The following is a 13,373-nucleotide window of genomic DNA, read 5'->3' on the forward strand; positions in this document are numbered from 1 at the left end:
TTGATTCTGTTCACCTGGACGTAGCGTTTTTCAGACAAAAAGTTTCTCCCACTAAAAATGCTACATCCAGATGGATTTTAATTTTGATAAAAGTTTACACAGCAATGTGACTTTATCATAATTGTATTACATTTGAATGGAAAAGAGAGCAAGCTACATCATACTGGCGTGTGCCTTTTAAACTCAAACACAACTGATTTGTATATTTTGTAATCATCTCATATAATGTAGGTAAACTTTCACATTTATTACATATGATCACTACATGATATAAATGTATCAAATCAAATGTAAAATTAAAAAACAGCAGTCGCAATACAAAGAGGAAAATCCCTGAGAAAGCACAAGTGTATATTGGACTTAAAAGCAGAGAAAATTTCATTCCATTTTTTTTTAAATTACTTCCAGTTACACCTCAGAAGTTAATCGATTCAAATGCTCAAAAATGCCACACGGTCCATTATAATCAAACACCTTGGTACTCGTGTTTGCAGTGTCCAACAAAGAGAGGCTCTGCCTGGATACCCCGCCTGCAAACGAAGTGAAACAGAAGCATGGGTGTATATTAAGCAGACCTCATAAAAAAAGAGTGCGGCGATGTGTTGAGGTATGCCATGTGCGTTATCAGAAAAGCTAAAGTACCTCAGGAGTTCGCAACGAAAGTCCTGCAATCGAGGAAACGCCTTGTCCACGTCAGAGGTCTGCTTCTCATCGCTCCACAGTCTCTCTGCGGCAGCACTTGCCCTTGGCCTGTGATTTTGGATTCATCCGGTCATTATTTTGATTAATCTCATGGGCTGCACATTCTACTTAGGTTCTCTAGTTTGATCATTTCAGGGATCTTTTCAATCTCTTACCAAAGACGTGGGGTCAGATTAGTGGCATCTACATATTCCCCCCACATGCAAACTTCACCCCCTATCACCAGCTTCTTCTGTTCCTCGGTACCTGTGAAAAAGATGTGGATTTTTTTTCTTGAATAACATGTTATACTTTAGAATTGGCTATTTACAGTTCAATGTTATCACACCACTTCAAGTCAAACTTGTCAAGTCAGAGTTTTAATGGGTCTTACTAATAAGAAATCTCTACTGATAGCTCCCACCACCAGAGAAGCACCATGGACAGCACATAAGTGAGCAAGGTTGTATTATTTTGTTATATTACTTGGCCAACACACACCAGAAAAGTTCAGAGGCTGCACGGTATAGTAGTTGCGCCAGTCCTGGCCATAGGAAATGTGGTTGATGTACCAAGGTGCAGCGAGCAGGACCCTGTAGCCAGCTTTGGTGATAGCGCTGAGTTCTGCCGCATAAGAAGCGGGGAGGCCCTTCCAGATGTGCAGCACTGTGTCCTTAGGAATCTGAGAAGGGTAACAACAACAACTGTCTTGCTCCTTGTGTGTTATATTGCCCAAGTTTTTTTTTTGTATGTTGAATCCAGTTGATTAGTATGTTTGTATTAAATACTTTATCATTCAGAAAAGTCACATATTTTAAAAAAGCCACAGTTCAAAGAATTTCTAATCCTCAGAGCACAAGCCAGAGCACAAAGTTACTCATCTAGTGCACATTCATGTCTGGAAAAATGCCCAGTCTGGACAATCCCCATGTAGCCAACATTTGGCAACCAGGGTTGAACTTTCCTTGAGCCATTATTCCTAAGCATGTGCACAAGATGAAAGTGAAAGACGTTGGCAAGAATTTTCTTTTCTTTCTGGGAAAGCATCAAGCTCAACTTCTGCAGAATCCCAAAACTGCCTCTGATGACAAAGCATACAGTCTAGGCTGTTAAACGAATTATCTCACCAGCATATTATCCTCACATTACTACCAACAAACTGTGCTCAATACAGCCTCTGTCCACGGAGAATTGTTAAACTGAACTGCTGCATTTATTCTTTTTAACATGTTATCTCCCTTGACATTATTTGAAAAACCTCAACAACATCTGTATAATGTTTTTACAATTTCCCATCTTTCTCAGTACTTGCAAAGATACATTTATCTTTGCTTTTATAACCTAAAATTAAGACAAAGTCTGTTAACTTGCTCATTCTGTCCCTTAAAGAGTTTTTTCATATATTTATATAATGACAATAAAGAAAACTGTGCTGAATTGAGTGACCATTATGACCATGGCCCCTTAGAAAATTATAAAAAAAAAGTTTGTGAGGAATTTAGGTGTGATTTTTTACAGTAATTTAACATTCGATAAACAGATAAATAATGTGATCAAGACCAGCTTCTTTCACCTCCGCTTACTTGCAAAGGTGAAGCCATTTCTCTGCTTCAGAGACTTTGAGTAAGCAACTTATTGGCCGACTACAGCTGGTTCAAAATGCCGCGGCAAGGCTACTGACTGGCAAGCAGAAGCGAGAGCACATATCCCCTATACTCACCTCGCTACACTGGATGCCAGTAAGTTTTCGAATTGATTTTAAGATCTTGACACTTGTTTTTAAAACATTGCACGAACTAGCTCCTATATATCTTTCTGATCTTTTAAATTGCTATACTCCAGTGAGATCTATGAGGTCTGCGGACCAAATGCTTCTAGTTGTTCCTAGGTCTAGATTAAAACACAGAGGAGATCGGGCTTTTTCTGTGACTGCTCCGAAACTGTGGAATAAACTGCCTTTACATATCAGGACCTCTCCAACACTGGATACTTTTAAAACTCATTTAAAGACCCATTTTTACTCTTTGGCTTTTAATTCTGTATGAGTCTGTCATTCTTTTATTCTTATTATTGTCTTATCTTTTATTTTACTTTCCTTTTAAATGTTATCTGATTATTTTATTGTACAATACTTTGGTCAACAGTTGTTGTTTTTAAAAGTGCTATATAAATAAAATTGATTTGATTTGAATTCGAATTTCCAGCAGTTTTGTGTATAAAAACAATGGTTTTTAAATGGCTTGGAGAACCAAACATGAACAGTATCTGTAACTTTCTTCTGCTAAGCTTGTCTGATGGAAGCAGCTGTGGAATCTCTAATGGGCTACCAGCAGATTAGGTCAGGAGCAAGCATGTGGTTATGCTTTCAAGACCTTTTTTTAAAAAATAAAAAAAATCTGGAATACTTAGTAAGACACCATTATGCATATGCTTAACTCTTTGATTATCTCCCAGATAAACAAAGAGTCAATTGCTGGGTTTTTGCTTTGGCAAAGCAGCTGGCAGTAGCAGGACTTTTATATGTGTGTTCAGCAGTAAGCAGCATCACAACAATCACATCTCTCTGTAGCTGTGTCCAAGTTCTTTACACACCAAGTTATATTATTATTATTATTTGTTCATACCTGAAAAAAAAAAAGATTTCAGGTACAGTCTTGGGACACAGAACAGCCTTAGTAACACTGATGTATAAACTGGTATAAACACTTTGTACACCATGTAAATAGTCCCCAAATTGTAGCTATCCATAGATATATATTTTACGTAAAACCATGTTTTATCTGTTGATTAATATCAGACAAACAAACACACACACACACACACACACAGCAGCTTGAAAATCTTTAACTCTGCACAGCACACAGTTTTCATATTCTGACCCTTGAAGGCGAGGGGCCACACAGTGTAGTAGCGGGCCCAGTTGTGTGTAGGTCCGGGCTGGTCCAGATACCATGGAGAGGCTAGAATTACCCTGAGCCCTGCTTTAACCACCCTGCGTACTTCACACAGGTAACAGCCCTCTCTCCATACCTCCACCACTGATAGAGAAGTGTGCTGTAACACAAGGCTTTGGGCTCTCAGACAGATAAACAGAAAGCATGATATACATAGACTGTATATAAATAATGGACACAGCTAGGTGTCTTTACTGTTGCTCTCTTGCTGTTTTAACGAGTATCACGTTGGGCATCAGTAAGGCTTAAAACTGGCAACTGAAACTAAACACAAGCTTTCTTTTTGCACTCAAGTGACTCGCCCCCTTCAGGACACTAGAAAGAATGCCGATTTCAGGCACTGTGCATTGGCTGTGTTTTTTCAGACCTCTCACGTCCATTGTTTGCATACAGTCCATGGTGAAAGATCAGATCAGAACAGAACAGATGGATGTTGTCAACAAACTGTTTTAAACTGCTGGTTAGTTGGCTCAAACCACTAAACCTGCAGAGTGTAAAATTACATTTGTATCAAATGTATCTGAAGAACTTCTTAATAGAGGATTTTATTTTTTCCACAATTAGCCAGTTCTGTTTTAATGTGACAATTTCCATCCTGTACTCATCTGCAGAGCTAATAGCAACGGAGCCAACAGTGTCACAACAACTACAAAAATAACTGGTGCATTTTTATAGAATATGCATGGATCCTGTAGATACTTGAACACACTCTAAAATATCTATAATTAATAATCCAAGAACAAAACTGTAAAGACACAGGACTATGCAAAAATGTTGAGCCACTCCTCATTCCTTCATATTTTGCTTCCAAGGAGCAATACTTTGTTGTAATTTTTCAGGGGTTGTCTTGTACAATAGTTCTCCAGGCTGGTTTTCTTTGGGCATTGGCTGCTTTAGCACTCGATTTCAGTCCAATCCTTGTACCCAAGGATTTCTTTTCGGCCATTTAACACTTACCAATGAATTATTCATGCATAGAAACACACCCAAGGGATGAACTAGCAAAGAATTTTACATTGTATCTTTAGACACTTTGTCATTAGCAGCAAGATTAGCAAGAATTTTGATCCAGCATGCAATACCATCTGTAAAGCGTCTGATTGGCAACAGCTTCATTTTTTAGCTTGACAATGACCACAAACACTGCCAATGCGAGACAACAAAAATGAAGAGCTTTGAATGTCCTTCAAATCTGGAGAACTATTCCTGAAGACTACTTAAAGAAATTACCAGAAAGCTTGCCTAAGTGCAGGAACATTTATATACAGAACTGCACTTATTTCTTATCTTCTTAGCAGAATATAAATAAATTATGGGTGGCTTTTGCATAGTACTGCCCTGGTAAAATATTATAAAATTCATTGAAATTCACTTTTTTTTTTAATTTCAAATTTGTACTTGTTAAATTTGTGTGAATGTGTGTGTGAATGGGTGAATGACTGAATGTAGTGTGAAGCACTTTGGGGTCCTTAGGGACTAGAAAAGCGCTATACAAATGCAGGCCGTTTACCGTTTACCGTTTAAAATCAACATCATGCCCTTCCAACCACATCCTCTAAAAACCACAAACGCAGGAAATGTACATTTTTTATATCATGAAATATAAGTGTTTCGGTGGGGCGTACTTACTCGTTCATGATAGTCAAAAACATCCTGCCACACAATGGATGTTCTGTTGAGAGCTACAGTGATGTTCACAATGCTAAAAAAAGATAAGCACATGAATGCATCAGTTGGTGTATTTTGCAGAACCTTCTACATTGTATTTTCCCTTTTACAACCTACTTCTCCATGTAGTAAGCTTCCAGTTTGGTGAAGTCTGCTCCAAATCCCATTTTCAGCATGAATGCTCGGACATCAGGGTTGGATTTCCTACAAAAAAAAAAAATGTGTTCATTGTTTATGTAAAATTTTCATAAACTCTCTTTTATTTAATTATCAAAAATCAGAAAAACTTATTCGAAATTGTTAACAATCAGCCGACGTGTAAATGATAGTTACATTTTAACCTACCAGCAGGAAAAGTTAACCTCATCTCCTCCTAAGTGGATATAGGAATCAGGAAACACCGAAGACACTTCCTTAAATAGTGTTGCCATGAACTTGTACGTGGAGGGCAATATTGGATTAACAGGACCAAAAGTACCAGAAGGGCTGCTCCCACTGTAGCAGGGAGTCAACAGGTCAGACTGGCCTGAGAAATAATTGTAAATAATTAATTTGACTCAGTCATATCCTTCAAATACATTTTTTTGCATTTTCTATCGAGAGCAGACAATTTGTTCCACTGATGTAACCACATAAGCAGTAAGTCAGCCTTCACTACATATTATATTGCCATTTATAGTCTTGACTTGCAGATTTGGCAGAAATTATTCCTACTGAGCCTTAACTGGACATCATGCCAAGTACTTTTTCTTCTATAGATCAAAATGCTGAAATCATTTGGACTAAACTGTTTATTGTTAATGTCACTTACTGGATGTTGGGAGTTTAACTGAATTTTTACCTTTTCCCCAAGACTGAGTGTGGCCTGGTGAATCAAACTCAGGAAGGACTCTTATTCCCCGCATTCTGGCAAATGAGATCACCCTTCCTACATCTGACTGCGTGTAGATGTGAGTCATCGGATGGAAAGCCCCCTGAATAAGAGCCAGAAGTCGCTGTTCAGAGTGGATGCTATTTTTCAGCCATTTCCTATCTCATGAGTCTATATGCATTAAACTTACTTAGATTTCTGGGATAAAATAGCCAAGAACACCTTAGAAAATTAGGATATTTTTTGCAAGGCAAATTGTAATGAATGTGCATAGTTACAGTGAGGATCATATGATAGGACTTACGTAAGTGCCTCAAGGAAGAATATCAACAAACCTTAGCAGACAGGTCCGGAAAGGTGCGGCTCTGATAAGGGAAGGAGGGGTCATCGACAATGTGCCAATGAAACACATTGAACTTACTGAAGGCCATCGCATCCTAACAGAAAACATGTATGTCAATACAGCTTATAATAAATACAGTGACTCAAACAGAAGGCTGAAGTTTCGATTGTGTCATCTGATTATTACCAGGGTTTTTAAAATGGCCTGCACTGGTAAATAATGACGTGAAGTGTCCAATAAAATCCCTCTGAACTGAAAGCGGGGGAAGTCTTTAATCTCAGTCTTGTTCACATAATACTAAATTAAAAACAAACAGAAAAAAGGGAAAAATATTAATTATGCACATATTTGAAACGTGATTACTCCAGAGGCCTTGTTGTTAGTTTGTGCATTAGGAAAAACTGCGACTTACTGAGCCAAAATCCTCTTGATAAACCAACTGACTGAAGGTTTCCAGACCTGTGCTTAAACAGAGGGTGTACAGTACATAATCAGCAATTTGTTATACATGATAGATGAGGTTGACAAAATGTTGGAATTTCCCTACTTTATAATCCACATGCAGTAGGCCTACTTGAAATTCTACTGAGTAAAACTATAAAGAAGGTGTCTGTGTGTGCCACATGAAGTGTTGTATCAGTTGAGTCACATGAGTTAAACAAAACTGGAAATACATAGCACAACCTGACAGGCTACTTACTGAATATGTAGTAGAACAAGAAATCTGCTACAACTCATCAAGCTTTGACATACTTTGCCAGCTTAAGAATCAGAATCAGAATCAGAATACTTTATTAATCCCGAAGGAAATTAGGGATGGTTAACATGTTTGTTTAATTACCAATGCTCTTCAGATATATTTTACATATGCTATAATCACCTCTTAGAGCACCCCACACAGTTTCTGCCTTCAGAGATGCTTGTCCAGCAGAGACGCTCAGAGTGTCTGGAACACAAACAGGAGAAATTATGATATTTTGTCAATCTCTATATAGTATTATGGTGGTTAAATTCATTACAAAACAGTGTTACTTGCTCTAATCAATGGGCATCAGCGGGTTGTACTTACATTGCTCAGAAGAGTCTTCATCTGGGTAGCTGTCGCAATCATCGCGGCCGACACTTACTTGGACAGTAAATGGTTTATCCACACTGAATCGCAGAAAACCGTAACCTGGTGGTGATAAATATTAAACCATTACCACAGTATTTGCAGAAGTAAACTTGCACTTTAAGCACATTACACACTGATTTTTGTTCCCTAGGAGCTGTGGTTCTTGTGTTTGTTTCTGAAAAGACAAAAACGAAGCTGTGCTACTCTCGTCCATTGTTATTGTGAGGTTATTTTCAGTTGGTATGCCCGTGCTGGCTGACTGATGACCTGTTGTCTGTACAATGACCATTGATCTGTTTTAAAAGCCAGCATGACAAACAACATTGAAGCCACGTGAGCACTTTGCTCTGTTTATTGTGCGTTTACAATCATGTTTTAAACGTGTTATAATGCCAAACCATCTACTAATAGTGTCCAGATTAGACTTTCACAAAAAGTTAGTTTTTATAGGCTATTTCATATCCTTAATGTTTTTCGAATATCTAAACAGTCTGACTGAACAACTACAACGTTCAAGTTCAGCAAGACTTTAAATCTTACTTCGTTTTTGCATTTTAAGAATTTCACCTCACTATAAAACCTACCAGATGAGTAGTCTGGAAAAATAAGAGAAAAGTATCTCTTAAATGCTTCATCCAGAACAGAGCAGCCCTCCTGTGCAGCTGATTGACTTCCGTAAGTAAAGTAGAAAGCCTGGGGATTCAGAGGGTATCGCTCCGGTGAGGAGGTAATAGATTGCGGTAAAGGCCATACTCCCTCAACTGAGTGCAGCCCAAGCTGGAGGAAAATAAAAAACACCAAATTATAGCTGGGAAAAGTGTATCGTCCAGACGTTACTACAGACATGACTTCCCTCGCTCTTCACTAGCGCGAACTGCACCGTCAAAACGATACCTGTCATGTGCTTAGATGAATGCAATCACATGACTGCGGCAGCGAGTTAATAAGTCGAGTTCGTCTTCCGGAAAATATAAGTAAACATTATTTTTATTTAAACATTATTTCATTTGGTAAGACCTGGACCAAGGTCGCTGTAGTTTAAATAAATTGTAAATTTACAGGAAATGCTTTCAGTTTTAGTTGATATGTATATATATATATAGTCTTTTATATATATATAAATATATAAAAGACTGGTTTAAGGCAGCATGTACAGTGGGACGTACTCACACAACTGACTTAACAAAGTGTTTGCAAATGTGTCATGCAATGTGCTGCCTGAACCGCAGAATCTGACCCGGATATATATAAGCATCCCTTTAAAATATAAGTAAACGTAAGTTATTTTAAGTCATTGTAAACTTTAATTAAGAAGTACTCTACTACTCGAATTAATTTTAGCGATCCATTTATTCAATTCAATTCAATTTTATTTATATAGCCAAATCAATTTATTAAATGAAATGTATTAAATGAAAAGTAAAGGGAAATGACCGAACTCACTCACGAAACTCATTCAACAGGTAATTCAACAGAATGTTAAAAATGATGATAATTAAAAAAAATACAGATTTTTTTTTTAAAGACCGAACTATTATAACTCTGTTTTGGTATATAAAACACACACAAACACACACACACACACACACATGCAATCACTGCTTAAAATTATAAACAACTCACGTTATATCTTTTTTCTGTTACTAGCCTTCATTTATGAGAACGAAAGTATTTTCCGTTTGCATTTGATGTGACTCTTCAATTATAAATGAAAATTTTCCAAATTCGTACTTATTTGAATTAGTTGTTGTTGTTTTTTTTTTATAAACATTTAGGTTAAAGCAAAAGTTTGTTATATTAAATGTTTTTACATCCGTTCTTGCCCTGCTTGTCTGACGTAAGGCAGTCGTCAGTTGGTGACGCTGTGTCTCTTTGTTGGCTTAGCAGCAGCGGCGACGTTTTGTTGTTATTTTCGCCGCAGCTGAAAAACGGGCTCGGATCAACGTTTCATACGCTATAGACCTTTAGGTGTGCTTGTCACTTGCTGATAACCGCGCTAGGAATGGACTCAGACGAGGGTTATAACTATGAATACGACGAAGACGAGGAGGAATGTAGCGAGGACAGCAATGAAGAGGAACCCGACGACGACACCCTGGAGCTCGGGGAGGTGGAGTTGGTCGATCCCGTGGTGGCCGGCGGGGAGCGAGATGAGTGCGGTGAGACTGGCGGAGGAGGCCACGGCCCGGGCGAGGAAGAGGAGGAAGACTACCGTTTCGAAGTTTTGACTGCCGAGCAGATCCTCCAGCATATGGTCGAGTGTATTAGGGAGGTCAACGAGGTCATCCAGGTAGGTATTTTGGTATGACAGCATCAGGAAAGATCGGGGTCCTAGCGTAAAAACAGGCCGTGGATATTAGCTAAACCATTAGCCATCCAGTAGTATACTTGTTATAGTTGACAGTTTGAGAACAATGATGAGATTTATAGAAAACTAAACTTACATATATATAAGATAATTGCACTATGGAACTTGGTAGTTAAAATGAAGACATGAAAATTTTTCTTATATATGTGAAGGTAAAAATTTCCATTAGGACTTTTCATCCAGGAAGTAGTCCCATCCCTAAGTTGGCAGCAACGCTTGCTAAGCTAATGTTAGCTCGCTGGCTACATAGCATCTTACAGCAAAAGCTCTAGACCAGGATGGTGTTGAGTGCCAGCTCCTGCTAGACGACAGATAGTGTGCGTTGAGATGTTAACTGAAACTTGGGTTTTCAGAAATTTTGCATTTCTAAAGCTAAACCTTGCGTTTAGTGTTATTTTAACGTTGGACCCAAAGGCTTGGCCAGCGATAAGTTAGCAAGTGGGATGCTAGCTTAGTTACGCTTATGTAAAAGAACGGGTTATGATAATTTCATTTTTTACCAATAACATAAAAAGTTAAATTTTGCGATAGCTTTCAATGAAATTTATGAAGAAACGGGGGGAAGTTCTTCGCTTTAAGCTAGCGTTAACCTGGGCCTCCATTTCCTTTCACAGAGCTTCACTTGAGCTCAGAATAAAATGGAAAATGATCTTGATAACTCAGCATCCAGTTTGGTATCTGAGAAAATGCGTTGGAGTTTTATGTTGATTTCTATATAAACAAGCCTAAAAACTAAAATTGGCCAATAATGATACATATTATTTTTCTACCCTACGGCCGCATGGCAGTTTCTTTTCTACAGCAAAAATGAGTAACACGGTGATTTTTATCCCCGTTAAATATTGTTTATGTTTAATTATTAAATTTTCAGGGTTTTGCAGCACCAACAAATGCCTTTAAAGTTAATCCATACATAGATCTTCTGATATGACGTTTGTAGAATATGCTTCAAAAAGCCAGTACTTTATTAACATGCATTGGCTTCATAGTGGTCAAGTTTACATCAACTTTAGTCATCGGTACTGAGAAGTACTACTAATCTTTTGACCAACCCATTCATATCAACGTGGTTAGATAAATTAGAAGAACATTTTGCAGTGGAACCACAAAGAATAACAGCTAAAGGAAGTGTAAAATTGAATCAGTGCCCTTATAAACGATACCATCATCATTGTTGTATGTTTTGCATATCTGTTTTAGGGTGTGTTAGTGTTAGCTAGGTGTACATAATACAGTCAGAACATACTAAATATGTTGTCAGTCCTTTCCAATGTTATGATTTTTGTTATCTCAAGGTGTATCCTGACTTTATTATTCCGCCAAGGTGAGCACCAAAGTAGAGATATACAAGCAGGGCTGTTTTTCTGGGCCAATGAACAGTCCATTACAGGGTTAGGTGGGATTTGGTACAAACCTGGACCACTTTCTTTGAAATTGTAAAATGGGCATTGGGCTAGGGAGACAATACACTAATTTTTGTTCACTTCTTTATATTTGACAAGTGAGATGCCACATATGTGCAACATATACATGTGGTCTCCTAAATCTCACAGATATTTTCCAAACAACTAATTATTATGTGTTATATGGGTAGTTTGAGGGTATAGCTTTCCCCATTTTTAAAGAGCAGTTTGTAACTTGGGTTAAACACTAATTTAGTACCTTACAGTAATTTCACATTAGAATACAGAGTTATTCTAATCCCTGAACTATAGTAAATGGAGTATAATAAGAAATATTTGTATTAACAGGTACATGGAGAGAGGTTCCTCATCATCCCTAGTGCTTTCCCTAAACTGTACAGCCTTGGCACTGGACATAGTCCATTTTATGCTACTGTTACACCATCATCCACATTTTCAGATAGTTTGTGAGATACCTGTTACACATTTAGAATACAACAAACAAATTATGTGTATACTACCTGTTTCTGAACCTGACACGCTTTATAATTCCAAAGTATTTTCAGAATGATGGTGTAAGCCAGTGGTTTCCCTGGTTCTGAAAGGCCTTTGTGGGGAGTGACATGGCCAAAAGCATGACTGGTCCATTTACCGACAAGGGTGTGAGTTAGCATTACTTTATTTGGAAGAAATGTAAAGTGTTTCTGGACGGCTCCTAAAAATGATATAGTTCTTGGGTGGGTAAGAACACATTTAGCAACATAATTCCATCAGATATGGAGGTGATTTTGCAAGGATTCATCTGGTGGGTGAATCCTTGCATCCTTTCTTTACCCAACTTAAACCACTTTCCTATCAATGTATAGGCTTCAGTAACCTAGAAATTGTATTTTTATTTTATTTCCCCCCAGGCAAAAGATCTACAAAAACAGTACTTTTATAGGTGTTTATACATCTATGGCTCTCTAACTGCAATTTGGACGGAAAGTCCTTATATTAAGCCACAAATGGGACTGGGTATATATGATCAAGCATGATGATTAAATCCATTTTGTAGGGTATTTATTAGTTTGAGTCATCAGAAATCACAATTGTCACATCAGTGGGACATAAGTGCCACATTTGGCTTCATCCAGTGTAATATGCATACAGACTTCTAAAGACTAAAACTTTTTGTTTATTTAAAAAATAAAAACTGTCTCAGTTGTGTCATCTTTAACAGCTACTGTGGTTATAAGAAAGGAATACATGCCTGAGTGTGCTTCATTGAATAGCTGTAATGAATACAAACTTTTCTAAATATATTGTCTATTATTATGGCCTTAGATTGTGATGATTTAATTTTGTGATAACTTGTAAAGCTGTAGTTGCTTTGTGTTGTATTTAGTGTAATGGGCAGCTGTTTTTATGTCCATTCACTGATGTACATGGGTGAACAGCAAGATCAAATATGAGAACTTGCTTATGTTTTCTAACCCTATTTCTAATGTGCAAAATAGTTTAATGTCCTGCCATAGAATATATTACCTTTACCTTCCTAATTCAATACTTATCTTTAATCAGGCTTTAAAAGCTGAAAAGGCCTGAAAGCCCTTACAACCGTTGGACCCTCTAGCTCATTGAAACTACCGGTAGTAGAAGTTGCAAGTAAAAATCAAAAATGTTTCTCACAAACTATTTCTTGTTCCTTTAGAATCCTGCAACAATAACACGCATTCTTCTCAGTCACTTCAACTGGGATAAAGAAAAGCTCATGGAAAGGTAAGAAATTCTGAATTACATTCTTGGCCATTTTTAACTTCCTGACAAGTGTCAACCAAAAGGTTCATAGCAGAGCGTATCTAAAAGCTTATTTTATTTCAATCTATTCAGGTATTTTGATGGTAATCTGGACAAGCTTTTCTCTGAGTGTCATGTCATTAACCCGAGTAAGAAGCCCCGAATACGTCCTCCAATCAACACTAGATCATC

The 13,373-nt window shown here is 37.6% G+C and overlaps 2 protein-coding genes across 2 annotated transcripts in view; one reads left to right on the plus strand and one right to left on the minus strand.

Moving 5' to 3' along the window:
- Positions 1-8,527, minus strand: hexa (hexosaminidase A (alpha polypeptide)). The gene is made up of 14 exons (XM_086298744.1): positions 8,216-8,527; positions 7,587-7,691; positions 7,398-7,463; positions 6,930-6,976; positions 6,704-6,814; positions 6,510-6,611; positions 6,145-6,277; positions 5,649-5,829; positions 5,421-5,507; positions 5,265-5,337; positions 1,183-1,363; positions 858-948; positions 643-750; positions 1-530 (listed from the first exon to the last, which is right to left on the minus strand). Exons 1-14 carry the CDS (start codon positions 8,475-8,477, stop codon positions 467-469), a joined length of 1,611 nt encoding a protein of 536 aa, XP_086154870.1. The 5' UTR covers positions 8,478-8,527; the 3' UTR covers positions 1-466.
- A 900-nt stretch (positions 8,528-9,427) lies between these two features.
- The window catches only part of arih1 (ariadne ubiquitin-conjugating enzyme E2 binding protein homolog 1 (Drosophila)), a 12,886-nt gene continuing 8,940 nt past the window's right edge, over positions 9,428-13,373 (plus strand). Inside the window, exons 1-3 of the mRNA XM_086298745.1 lie at positions 9,428-9,921; positions 13,096-13,163; positions 13,275-13,373. The exon at positions 13,275-13,373 is cut by the window's right edge and continues 49 nt beyond it. Of these exons, the coding sequence (XP_086154871.1) occupies positions 9,634-9,921; positions 13,096-13,163; positions 13,275-13,373 (455 nt within the window). The 5' untranslated portion in view covers positions 9,428-9,633. The remainder of the gene's footprint in view (positions 9,922-13,095; positions 13,164-13,274) is intronic.

The sequence above is a fragment of the Aulonocara sp. 'chitande type north' Nkhata Bay genome, linkage group LG7 (assembly GCF_057382095.1).
Source record: "Aulonocara sp. 'chitande type north' Nkhata Bay isolate Kocher_YH1m ecotype deep benthic linkage group LG7, A_spYH_male_GT1.1, whole genome shotgun sequence".
Classification (NCBI taxonomy): domain Eukaryota; kingdom Metazoa; phylum Chordata; class Actinopteri; order Cichliformes; family Cichlidae; genus Aulonocara; species Aulonocara sp. 'chitande type north' Nkhata Bay.

Excerpts from the sequence above, each read along its gene's own strand:
- hexa (XM_086298744.1), bottom strand. The coding sequence starts at position 8,477 with ATGTCTGTAGTAACGTCTGGACGATACACTTTTCCCAGCTATAATTTG. Across the intron at positions 6,612-6,703 it reads AGGCCATTTTAAAAACCCTG|GATGCGATGGCCTTCAGTAA; the intron begins GTAATAATCAGA and ends GTTTTCTGTTAG. Across the intron at positions 949-1,182 it reads GCAGCCTCTGAACTTTTCTG|GTACCGAGGAACAGAAGAAG; the intron begins GTGTGTGTTGGC and ends TCTTTTTCACAG.